At 47.8% G+C, this 12,985-nt stretch overlaps 1 protein-coding gene across 1 annotated transcript; it reads right to left on the reverse strand.

Annotated features, from left to right (window-relative positions):
- Nucleotides 1-445: 445 nt before the first annotated feature.
- Nucleotides 446-12,482, reverse strand: FOXH1 (forkhead box H1). Its single transcript, XM_033156035.1, has 3 exons — nt 12,129-12,482; nt 2,454-2,558; nt 446-1,481 (listed from the first exon to the last, which is right to left on the reverse strand). Exons 1-3 carry the CDS (start codon nt 12,405-12,407, stop codon nt 456-458), a joined length of 1,410 nt encoding a protein of 469 aa, XP_033011926.1. The 5' UTR covers nt 12,408-12,482; the 3' UTR covers nt 446-455.
- Between the last annotated feature and the right edge of the window lie 503 nt (nt 12,483-12,985).

Genomic DNA, 12,985 nt, shown 5'->3' on the forward strand with positions numbered 1-12,985 from the left:
AAACTTACAAAAATTAAAACAGAGACCATCACCTTAGTATTATGCAAATATGTTTTCTTAAAGGCCTGTTGTGAGCTTGACGGCACAGAAAATGTTCAGGTTGAAACAGAAGGAGCCTGCTGAGTCTCTAGTGGCAGGGAGTTCCACAGAAGGGTTCCAGCGATCCCTGAGGTAGAATTGTAAGGGACCCCCGAGGGTCATCTAGCCCAACCCCCGGGATCAAAGTTGTTGGGGGCTTTGTAAATTTAGACAAACGAGCAGCCAGTGCATGGACTATGGCTGTCCAGGAACGGCCGTAGCTGACGAACCAAAGACATCTGGGCAAGATGTCTCCTAATGGACGCAGGCTGGGATTTCTGGCCCTGGTTTCGATTTCTCCGGTGAGATCTGGAACATCTGCAGTTGCGAATGCCGGGTGTTGGAGAGATTAGCCAAGAAGAAGTCCAGCTTTCTTTTCAGAGAGGCAAGTGGCCTGGGGATAGCAGTGCTTCTCCCGGCTGCTGGCAGGGTCCGTAGGGGGCCACCACCGTGCTCCGCAGGAAAGGCCCCGCCACGCCCGCAACTGGGAACACGATGTCCCCCGGCTGAGTCATCCAGGCGTCAAACACGGTCTTGTTGGGAGGCATGGCTTGGTCCAGGTCCAGCGAGAGCCCCGAGGGATGGGCCAGGGTCAGGGGGGGCCTCGGGGGGAGCAGCTCCCAGTACCCCGGGGGGCTTGCGAAGGGCAGGGGGCTGTAAATCGGCAGGCCTGGGACAGCGGCAAAGGCGGAGAAGGGTGGCGGGTGGCTGGGGGGAGCCACCACGTTGGGGGCCACGCACTTGGTGTACGAGGTGGGCAGCTGCTGCCAGTGTGGCCCGCCTGCCCGCGGGGCACCCTCGGAGTCGGAGCTGCTGCTCTCGGGGTCCTGGAGGACCCGGGGGCGCTTGGCCAAGCTGTGTGGGGCGTGCCCCTTCTTGAGCCTCGGCCGCCCGGCCTGCCTTCCGTCCGGGGACAGGGACCCCAGGGAGGATAGGCTGCTGGAGGAGGAGAAGGGGCGGAGGGCCGGCAGGCAGCTCGGGGGCCGCCAGGGCAGGACCGGGGGCCCTGCACAGACCTGGTAGATGGGGACGGAGCCCCGAGCGTCAAGGGCGGCGGAGGGGCTGTGGGGCAGCTCGGGGGCTGCCCTGGGCTTCCCGCTCAGGCCCACGTCCTGGAAGTCGCTGAGCAGGGAGTCGATGCTGATGGGGCTGTTCTGGGGGGGCCCTTGGCTGGCCAGGAATGTCCTCATGTCCGCAGGGGCGGGCGTGTTCTGGGGGGGCTGGGGTCCACCGTTGAGCGGCCAGCCGTGGTACACATAGGGGGACAGGTCGGCCACAAACGCCCGCTCTTCCTGCCGGGAGATGGCCGTATTCTGCAGTTTGAGGGCCTCAGGGGGGATGCGGCTCACATCAACAGTCCAGAAATTCCCCTTGGACTTGGGTTTGGAGGGGTCCTTCAGCACCTGCGGGAGACGGGAGGGAGGGAGGGAGGGAGGGATGAGGGCGTGAGTCTCTGGAATGGCAGACGGAGTGGATGGATCATGCCGAAATGGCATATAATAACCGGAAGAATCAGAAATCAAGACGACCGAAATCTTAATAAGGAATGGGGCAAATTTATAATTTATCTTAAAAACCATTGCAAACAGTTTTAAAAAATAGTAGGATCGGAATAACACTTGTGGTTTAATGGTGAATTCTGGACACAGTGGAGAGGTAGAAGATTTGGATGATTATAAAAAAATGCAGAAGAAACCATTATGGGAACAGTAGGGCCCACAAAGGGGGGGGGGAGAAGTCCAAGAGATTCTTTGGAATCTTGTTTCTATGTTGTATGCTGGATATGTGACTAAGATTTTAATCTGAAAAACCAAATAAGTAAATTTATATTTTTTAAAAGGAGTGTGCATCTCAAAGGAACACGGACCTCCCACCTAACGCCTGGGTGGCAGAAAGACCTCCACACCAAGACCCAACCACCCAGTGTTTCCAGGAACCCTGAAGGTCTTCCAGTCCAACCCACTGCAACGCATGAATATGCAGCTGTCCCACACAGGGAATCGAACCTGCAACCTTGGCATTATCAGCACCACACTCTAACCAAGTGGGCTAGCCAGGCGCTAACAGCTAAAAACATAATTGCTAAAAAGTAGTGAAACCCCGATAGGATTAAAGCAATAATAAGGAAGCTCCGTCGGTAGAGCAGGAGACTCTTAATCTTGGGGTTGTGTGTGATAGATTCCTGCACTGCAGGGGGTTGGACTAGATGACCCTGGGGGGCCCCTTCTAACTCAACCATTCTATGATTCTATAATAATATACAATTAGCTTATGCTATGTGATTAAGCTGCCAGATGCTGGCCCCTCTTCTTGAAGCGCAGGCTCCCCTTCAGGCCCAAACCCCCCTCCCTCCCTCCCTTGAGCCCCCGCCTCACCTTGTAGAAGCAGTCGTTGGAGGACAGGTTGTGGCGGATCGAGTCCTTCCATCCCTGGTAGCCTTCCTTGAAGAAGGGGAAGAGGGTGCTGATCTCGTGGATGATCTGAAAGACCAGGAAGCAAACGTGAAAGGACCTTTTGGGGGTCAGCGGGCACCGATCCCTGACAGTGTGTCCCCTAGAAACGCAGGCAATACGACTCTTGGGGAGAACGGATTAAGAACGGCCGGCTCTGGATTCTAGGATTCTGCAATATCCTTCTGGAGGGGAGGCAGCCAGAAGTTGACAGACAGCGCCACCTGGTGGACTGACCAGAGCTCTGCCACGGTGCACAGCCACCATCTCCAAGCCTTACCTGCCTTGCAGGGTTGTTGTGATAAGAGGGTAAGATAGACTGCTTTGAGCTCCTTGGAGCAAAGGTGGGAAATAAACCAAATAGATAGATAGATAGATAGATAGATAGATAGATAGATAGATAGATAGATAGATTCCTGCTGGGGGGAATGGCTGGCCCAAGTATATATTGGATCAGGTACAGCATTTTATATTTGCAAAACGTCTGGCTCAAAACCATCAAAAGATAAGGAAACTGTTATTAAATATTATTAAATGTTACATATTAAGTATGTGGTATTTCACTCCAGACAGGCGATCTAGAACGCAGCATGGATTTTCTCAACTTGTTTTGGAAAAAAGGTTAACTATGCATTATGACTATGCATTCTGTCTAATGTCAGGTTACAAAACCACGGCACTCTCATGTGACTTTATCAAGTTATCTGAATGATGAAGTGAGAAAAAACAATATTTATGAGCTAGTATGAAGCTCTCAGCATCTACAGAAGTTTCAATTGCCACAAAGGGGGATGTTAGCATGACATTAACAGTGGAAACATGGTTGGAATATTGCAGAAATGTCAAAGGTTACAGAGTACATTCAGTTATGGGATGGCTGGGAAAAGCAATACGACCTTATTTATCAACTTCATGAAGAAAAAACTATGTATCACATATTTACTGCTATAATTCATTCAAATTAATGTAGTATTAATCAGCTGCAATGATTGTATTTATAATATACTTACATTGCATTTTATTCATATTTACGTTATCCTTGTAGTGTACTTTATTGCATTTGGTTTCTAGATAGGACTTTCAATATGAATCAGCCTAGAAGTTATCAGGAAATAGGAAGATGAATCGATAAAGGCTTTCTAAAAGGGATGACCTGGAGAATTCTCCCCCACCCCACCATAGATAGCTCTTTTTGTTGCACGCCTATCCTTCACTGCCTCCTGCAGTTTGGCCAAACTCATGCCAGTCGCTTCGAGAACCCTGTCCAACCATCTCATCCTCTGTCGTCCCCTTCTCCTTGTGCCCTCCATCTTTCCCAACATCAGGGTCTTTTCTAGGGAGTCTTCTCTTCTCATGAGGTGGCCAAAGTACTGGGGCCTCAGCTTCAGGATCTGTCCTTCTAGTGAGCACTCAGGGCCGATTTCTTTGAGAATGGATAGGTTTGATCTTCTTGCAGTCCATGGGACTCTCAAGAGTCTCCTCCAGCACCAGAATTCAAAAGCATCAATTCTTCGGCGATCAGCCTTCTTTATGATATAGAGGATATAGCTAATGATAAGCTAACATGTGCCATTCAGGTAAGAAGGGGAATATGCAGGAGAAATGATTTTGAGGAGATAGGGAGGGTGTCTGTAGAATTTGTACTGTTAAAATGGAAAGGGGTCAAACCATCGCAAGAGGCATTGAGATTTTGGGAGGTTGGATGGTTACAATGGAATGGTCTTGGTGCACATTTTTATTCTTATTTATAATGATTGTGGTCCCTCAGCCTTTCTCCTCCCCCCCCCTCCTTGGGAGTCCTTTGGGCAGCCGCTGCTGCTACCCCTGGTCTCTGAGCTGCTCCTCCCCCCAAAAGAGAGGTGATTCCTCACGCTGCCCCACGGGCAGAGGATGCCCCCCAGCCTTAGTAGCCCAACAGAAACGAAAGGTGAATGTGAGGCTAGCACCTTACCTTGGGTGGCAGCAATGGCAGGATCAGGGCCGTGCAACAAACAGTGGTGCAAGTCTTTGGGGGACATTTGAAATGGGGGGGAAGAAAGAAAAGAGGGGCAGAGGACACCCCAGACCATCATTCAAGGCACCCAGGGTGCCACAGCACACTGCTTGAAAACCTCTGACTTAGGTTATCATAGAATTGCAGAGTCAGAAAGGACCACAAGGATCAATTTAGTCCAGGGGTCAGCAAACTTTTTCAGCAGGGGGCCGGTCCACTGTCCCTCAGACCTTGTGAGGAGCCGGACTATATTTTGAAAGGGAAAAAAATGAACAAATTCCTATGTCCCACAAATAACCCAGAGGTGCATTTTAAATAAAAGTTCCAGTTACAGGTGGGTAGCCGTGTTGGTCTGCCATAGTCAAAACAAAATCGAAAATTCTTTCTAGTAGCACCTTAGAGACCAACTGAGTTTGTTCCTGGTATGAGCTTTCGTGTGCATGCACACTTCGAAGAAGTGTGCATGCACACGAAAGCTCATACCAGGAACAAACTCAGTTGGTCTCTAAGGTGCTACTAGAAAGAATTTTCGATTTTGTTTTTAAATAAAAGCACACATTCTACTCAAGTAAAAACATACTGATTCTTGGACTGTTCGCAGGCCAGATTGAGAAGCCGATTGGGCCAGATCTGGCCCCCGGGCCTTAGGTTGCCTATCTCAATCTAGTCCAACCCCCTGCAATGCAGGAATCTTTTGCCCAGCATGGGTCTTGAACCCACAGCCATGATATTAAGAGTCTCAGGCTCTAGCATCGGAGCTATCCCAGAGTTTGAAACTGACAGCACTAAAGCACACTCAACTCTGCCCAGCCTTCAGCATCCTGCCCTCAGGTGGGAGCTCACCTGTTGTATTCAAAAGGTTGCTTTGAACAAAGGAAAGGCAGGAAATTCAAATCCTGTGTTAACCTCCGAGCAGGAAATGTCTATTTAAAAGAGTGAGGAGGAATTAAAGAACCTTTTATTGAGGGTGAAAGAGGAGAGCGCAAAATATGGTCTGAAGCTCAACATCAAAAAAACTAAGATCATGGCCACTGGTCCCATCACCTCCTGGCAAAAAGAAGGGGAAGAAATGGAGGCAGTGAGAGATTTCACTTTCTTGGGCTCCATGATCACTGCAGATGGTGACAGCAGCCACGAAATTAAGAGACGCTTCTTGGGAGGAAAGCAACAACAAACCTAGACAGCATCTTAAAAAGCAAAGACATCACCTTGCCGACAAAGGTCCGTATAGTTAAAGCTATGGTTTTCCCAGTAGTAATGTATGGAAGTGAGAGCTGGACCATAAAGAAGACTAATCGCTGAAGAATTGATGCTTTTGAATTTTGGTGCTGGAGGAGACTCTTGATGGTCCCATGGACTGCAAAAAAAAAAAAAAATCAAACTTATCCATCCTTAAAGAAATCATCCCTGAGTGCTCACTGGAAGGGCAGATCCAGTACTTTGGCCACCTCATGAGAAGAGAAGACTCCCTAGAAAAGACCTTGATGTTGGGAAAGATGGAGGGCACAAGGAGAAGGGGACGACAGAGGATGAGATGGTTGGACAGGGTTCTCGAAGCGACTGGCATGAGTTTGGCCAAACTGCGGGAGGCAGTGGAGGATAGGCGTGCCTGGCGTACTCTGGTCCATGGGGTCACAAAGAGTCGGACACGACTGAACGACTGAACAATATCCTCTTTCTCCTCCTTCTGCTCCACCGAGTAACACGCTAAGATGGAACAACCCAGATTTCCAAATGTTGTGAGGATACGAGAGGGAGGGCGGGGGGGACGGACACACACACACCTGTATCCTGTGTGTCACCCCCGAGTTCTTTGTAGGAAAGACTGGACACTGCGATGCGTTTTAAGTTTTAAAAGCTTATGCGAGTGTGTCCCATGGCACCGCACATCAACGCCAATAGCCCACCTGACCTCACAGTCTTCTCAAACTGTTGGAGGGGCTGTGGAAAAAAGAGGCACCCCTTTTTCCAGCTATGGTGGGACTGCCCACAGGGAGTCAAATTCTGGACAAGGGTTTTGTCCAGAAGCGACCCAAATCCTCACACATCCCATTCCAACTTCGCCCAACTCACTAGGGGGCGATCAGCTGAAAGGTTTCAGCTCTCAGGAAGGCTTGGCCTGGATGTTGGGGGCTGCCACAACCTCAGTTGCCCCCAAATGGAAAACCTGGCAGGATTTCTGACTTTGGTATAAAAATATGTGGGTTTTTTTCTTTAAAAAAAATGAAATGGAAAGAGTTTATAATGCACAGGGCATCATCCGGTGCCTTGAAGATGCTGGTCTCAGGGCTCCATTCCAACTCCATGATTCTATTTACAGTGGCACCTTGGTTGTCAAAATTAATCCGTTCCAGAAGTCCGTTCCAAAACCAAAGCGTTCCAAAACCAAGGCGCGCTTTCCCATGAAAATAATGCAAAACAGATTAATCCATTCCAGACTTTTCAAAACAACCCCTAAAACAGCAATTTAACATGATTTTTACTCCCTAACAAGACCACCGACCCATAAAACGAAAGCAATAATCAATGTACTGGACTATAAAATAAACAAGACAGAACTGTAGATGATAAAAATGATCAGCCACACAGTCACAAAAACAAATCAACCGAAAAAAGCCCCAAAAATAAAAACGCAAAATAAATAGCAAAAACAAAAGCGCTAAACTTAATCCGTTCCGGGAGTCCGTTTGACTTTTGAAATGTTCGGAAACCAAGGTGCAGTTTCTGATTGGTGCAGGCGCCCCGGAAACAATAGCCGACAACCGTGTCGGAAGTTCAGCTTCCAAAAAAAGTTTGAAAACTGGAACATTTACTTCCGGGTTTTCGGCATTTGGGAACCAAGGTACCACTGTATTGATTAAGTTTCTTTCCTCCAGAAGTTTGGATTTTACTCTTGTGATGTCTGCACTAAGTTGAGGAGTGGGACTTACTCTCCGGTAAGTGTGCAGCCTGACCCAGATCGGCTTGATTTGATGCCCCTTTCGATCTCCTGGGCAAATGCCTTGGGAGTGGCTCCCTGGCAATTGAGAGGGGCTGGAGAGGGCACCAGCAGGGAGGGAGGCGAGTTCGAGTTCCGTGTGATGCTGCAGTATTCCAACCTCCTCCCCCCCCCACTCCTGTGCCGGGTGCAACATTCCTCTCGCCTCCACCAAAGGCAATTTGCACCCTGCTGCTGCTAATCCCCATCTGGCTTGACTGATCTCTGACCCATGGATGGAGTGGGGAAGGAGATATTTACACTACATACAGTAGGAGGAATGAGCCTGGTCAGCTCACAGATGCCTGGGGAGATAATAACGCTTCTTGGGTCAGTGGCAAGGATTGCCTTTATCTTTCTGCCATCCAGGCCCTACCTCAGCTTCCCCACTCAATTAGCCCCCCCCCCAGCCCCCAGCCCCCCTTCTCCGAACTCTAAAGACTAAGCAAGAGGCAGGAGAAATTATCAGAAGGACCTTCCACAAAGAGTTGCCAAGAGGCAATCCTGGACTCCCAATAGCAATGGGAGGGTTGGGTTGAGGCATAGCTGTCAACTTTTCCCTTTTTAGAGGGGAAATTTCCTTATTCCGAATAGGATTCCTTGCAAGAAAAGGGAAAAGTTGACAGCTATGGGTTGAGGGCCTCTGAGGATGTGCAGAGTGCCTCTCAAACGTATTTATTGATTGTGTTTGAGCCCACCTTTCCTCCAAGGGCCTCAAGGTGGCCACGTGGTTCTCCCCCCTCGTTTAATCCCCACGACAGCCCTGTGAGGTTGGCTCGGCTGAGAAGAATTAACTGGCCTTTGAGGCCACACCCATTGACCTTCACAATTCGAACCCTGGTCACTGGCGGAGGAACGGGGGGGGAGCGTACTGCCCCTGGTGGCATGATCCCGGTGGGGTGCCATCATGGGTCATCCCCCCCTGTGCTGGGCGCCCTGCCCTTGCCTGCTCTCTGCCGCCCGCCCCCCACCTGCCAGAACTTGAATCTCTGCCACTGACCCTGGTCTTCCACTTCTGAGTCCAGCACTCTAACCATTGCACAACCACTGTCTTTCCAATTTCTAAATTTCAGCCTCCAGCTTGTATGCTGCCCTGTTCTTCAGTCACTATATATTATGGTCCTATACTGCATGAATGAACCCCTTGCTGCCCCCTCCAACCCCCAAGGATGGCCTTCACTCCTCTAAACTAGTGTTTCCCCAGAATTACACCCTCATCGCCTTCAAAGGACTCTCAGCCAGCATCATCGACATCTAGTGGCAGGGAGTTCCATAAATTAATCCCGCACTGAGTGAGGAAAGCACACCCCTTCGTCCAAAATCTGCTGCAGGAAGAACCACAAATTGTAGGCTTCTGGGAGAGGGAGAAATTCTTCTCAAGAGTAGACCCACTCAAATTAATGAAGTTAAATCACTCAGGGTCATTAATTGCAATGGGTCTAGCCTGAGGATGACTAATAATAGATATAACACTTCCCCCCCCCCGACCCCCAAATTCTCCATATAATCTAAATTAGAATTACCATGAATGGATGAATAAAAACTACACTGGCTAACTATACTATGGTCTTTTAAACTGGCGGAGGGGGGATTGTTCTTGTTTGTTACCATGTTAGGTGTTTTTTTTATATATACTGTAAAGCACCCTGTGATCCTTGGATGGTGATGTATAAATAAATAAATAAAGTTTATTTATTTATTGAATTTATTGTGAATAAAGTGAATTTATTGATTTTTTTTATTGAATTATTTTTCTCCCTCTTTAGTTTCCTCCAACCTGAATTGCACAAAAACCAAACCTCTCTCTCTCTCTCTCTCCCCCCTAAAAATACTATCCAGGGGGTTGGGTGAGGGTGGCTTCTCAGTGCAGAGGTGTTGGAAGGGGGGGGGGGGAGAGGAGATTCTTAAGATATCCCAGAGGGCTTTTTTTTTTATCTTGCTGAAGCAGCTTAGCACAGCTGGGGGGGAGAAATGGGTATCTGGAAGTAAATATTCCCTCCATTTCAGAGATAATAAAGGCTTGGAGCAAGGCATTTCGCTAACTGGTTTGGGAAGGAGCAGTCCTTAGGCAGATAAGAGGGGAAGAGAAGCCCTGGTCTTTGAAATCCTAGCCCTAGTGTGACCCCAGGATGATCTAGAATATATTATTTCCTAAAATGTATACACCGCTTGATTGTAAAAACAACAACAACAACAACAACAACAACAAAAACACAACAACAACCAACAACCCTCAAAGCACCAGTAAAGAAATTAGACAACAATTTTAAACTTCTGAAAAGTTAAAACATTAGATTAAAAACAGGATTAAATCTCTCATTGCAGGGGGTTGGACTAGATGATCCCAGGGTTCCTTCCAACTCTACAATTCTCAACATCTAGCTAGGCTGGTCTAAACAAAATTCCCATCAGTGAAATCCCCTGCCTGATATCAATAGGCAGGGAGTTCCAAAGTACAGTAAAGTACACCACACTAAAAGATTGAATTTCTACAAATGTGGGAAGGCTGTTATTTTGGATTGAAGTGGTTGAATGGGTGCATATGGGGGTAAGGCAATCTCTGATGGGCAAATAGAGAGCAATCCTGATTACTTGGACCAGAATGAGAAGCCCTGGACGAGGGCCAGGCACTCCCCGTAACACATACAATGTACAAAAAATCTGCCTTTCTTTTAGTGTCCTGCCAGAGACCCAGGAAAGCAGGGACGGTTGCAAGGCAAGGGAGCCCATCTCTGCCCAAGCCTTTGTGGTCCAGGGGATGCCAGAATCTCAAATAAATCCCGCCATCCTGAATGACTTGGAAAGAGTTGTGTTAAGGCAGCCTGTTCTGCAGCCTTTGAGGGACGAATTAAACTCCAGTTGGATTACAGGTAGGTAGCCGTGTTGGTCTGCCATAGTCAAAACAAAATAAACATAAAAAATGGGAATTAAGAGGTATATTACAAATGCTGACCATGGTACTCCGATATCAGAGGGGAAAACGAATTTTGAGAATGGAAGAAATACTTAGGTTTATGGTAAAATGTGTGGATTTATATAATTTTGAAGTTGGAATCAGAAGGAACAATGGCAACAGCTTTACTAAGTTGAATGAAGAAAGGATATAAGATGTTAAGATTTGGTATATGATGTTTTATTTGATAAGAACATGTTGTATGATTTAAGATATGTTAGTTATAACTGTAAGACTAAGATTAGATGTAAGAAATAAGATTTTACAATGTTACAAAGTTACTAAAGAAGATTAGAAATGAACGCATGAGAGGACGTGAGGAAGTCCCATGCCTAGGATTTTAAGAGAAGGATTGTTAAATAATTGTGTTTTTTGTTGGTGTGTTTTTGTGTAGTGTGTGTGTGTATTGTGTGTTTTTGTATTTGTTTAATCTGATTTTGAAAAATCCAATAAATTCTTATTATATTTTTTTTTAAATCCTTCCAGTAGCACCTTAGAGACCTACTGAGTTTGTTCTTGGTATGAGCTTTTGTGTGCATGCACACTTCTTCAGATACACTGAAACAGAAGTCACCAGATCCTTATATATAGTGGGAGAGCTGCTTGTTTCTTTGAATGAAGAGTTATCTTTATTGAAACCATGCAAGATATTAATGACCTGCTCCTGGCACCCACCCCTGACAGTTTTCAGCATCTGGCATTCAGAAGCATTACTGGGATGCACACGAAAGCTCATACCAAGAACAAACTTAGTTGGTCTCTAAGGTGCTACTGGAAGGAATTTTTTAATTTTTTTATCCAGTTGGATTGTGAGGTTCCACCCTAGAAGAATACAAGGAGACCCTGCTGGATCAGGCCAAAAGCCCAGTTATGCCAGCACCCTGTTCTCACAGCAGCCAACCAAATGCCCATCGTGGGAGATAAATAAGCAGGATCTGCCTCCATCCTGGCTAGTAGCCCTCTCTTCCTCCACGAATTTGTCCAATCCTCTGTCTCCAGCAGTTTAACTCTGCACTGCCTGAAGAAGGACTTCCTTTTATCTGCCCTGAATCTCCCAGCATTGAGCTTCCTGGGATGCTGCTACAGTTATGAGAGGAGGAGGAGAACAACTTTTCTCTAGCCTCTGTGTAATTTTACAAACTTCTATCACGTCGCCTCAAAGAGAACCAATTTTAGGACCTTCTCTAGACACCTGAAGGCAGCTTTTACAGTCAGGTGTATCCTGTAAATTCTGCTGGATGCTGCCCAGAGTGGCTGGGGAAACCCAGACAGATGAGCTGGGTACAAATAAATAATTCCAGTTACAGGTAGGTAGCCGTGTTGGACTGCCATAGTCAAAACAAAATACAAAATAAAAAAATCCTTCCAGTAGAAGTAGTGTGCTTGCACACGAAAGCTCATACCAAGAACAAACTTAGTTGGTCTCTAAGGTGCCACTGGAAGGATTTTTTTTTATTTCTTATTTTGTTTTGACAAATATCATCATCAGCTTTTTCTCTAAAGAGTCTCTTCACAGGAGAGTTTCTCTATCCCCTCAGTCATTTTGGTGGCCCATTTCTGCACCTTTCCCAACTCCACGATATCCTTTCATAGGGATGTCCCCCCCCCGCCCACTTTAGGCAGCTGGCAGCCCTTGAGCCCCCACCCCACCCCACCCCACCCCTCTTATCATCTTACCTGGGACAATTTGAGCTTCCGGCTTGGCGACTTCTGGATAGCCAGTGCAATCATTGCCAAATAGGTGTAGGGGGGTTTGGGGTGCCGGTGGTAGTTTTTCTTCTTCCTCTTCACCTTCCTGCCCGCCTCCTTGGCTGGACCCTCGCCCTGTCTGCCCCCAGGCTCCTCGGCAGCCCCCAGAGCTTCCTCGCCTAGGGTGGGATCCTGGAGGGAAGCCGGTCCCCCTTTTTCCAGGGTGCCATTGTCGGGATTTTGGTGTGGACTGGACATGGCAAACATCGCTGCTGCTGCCTCCGCCTGGGAAAGCCTGAAGGGCTGGGCAACTGACCAGCAGCTCCTAGGATAAACAGCTTGTTGCTCTAAGGAAGGAAGGAAGATTTGGAACCCATTCATGTCTTTATCATGCTGATGATGGAATCTCAGCCTGGGGATGGGGATCCTGTAGGGCAGGAGGGTGTGAGGGGAGGGGCACAGGGGGCAGGGCGAGGAGGGGCCAGTTGGCAAACCATTAACATCTGGCTGTTAATCTCCGAGCCCCATGAGATGCCTACTGCAGGCATGGGAGATGGAGAATTTGCACCTCTTGGGTAGCGTTGCCCAATGGTGCCGCCATTCGCAATGGCTTGCCTGAGCGGCATGCAAAACATCTGAAGCAGAACCAGGTCCCCCGGGCTAAACAGGAATCCACAAACTGGAGTTTTAATTCATGGCGGCAAGCTATCCTTTCCTTGACTGACAGGGTGGTTCTTGATCAATGAATCACAGATTTGTGGGGTGGGAAGGGGCCAAAAGGGTCATCAAAGTGGGAGGGGACGCTAATGCTGCTGCGGAAGACAGAATCGCGATTCAGGATGACC

Source organism: Lacerta agilis, chromosome 7 (genome assembly GCF_009819535.1).
Source record: "Lacerta agilis isolate rLacAgi1 chromosome 7, rLacAgi1.pri, whole genome shotgun sequence".
Taxonomy (NCBI): Eukaryota; Metazoa; Chordata; class Lepidosauria; order Squamata; family Lacertidae; genus Lacerta; species Lacerta agilis.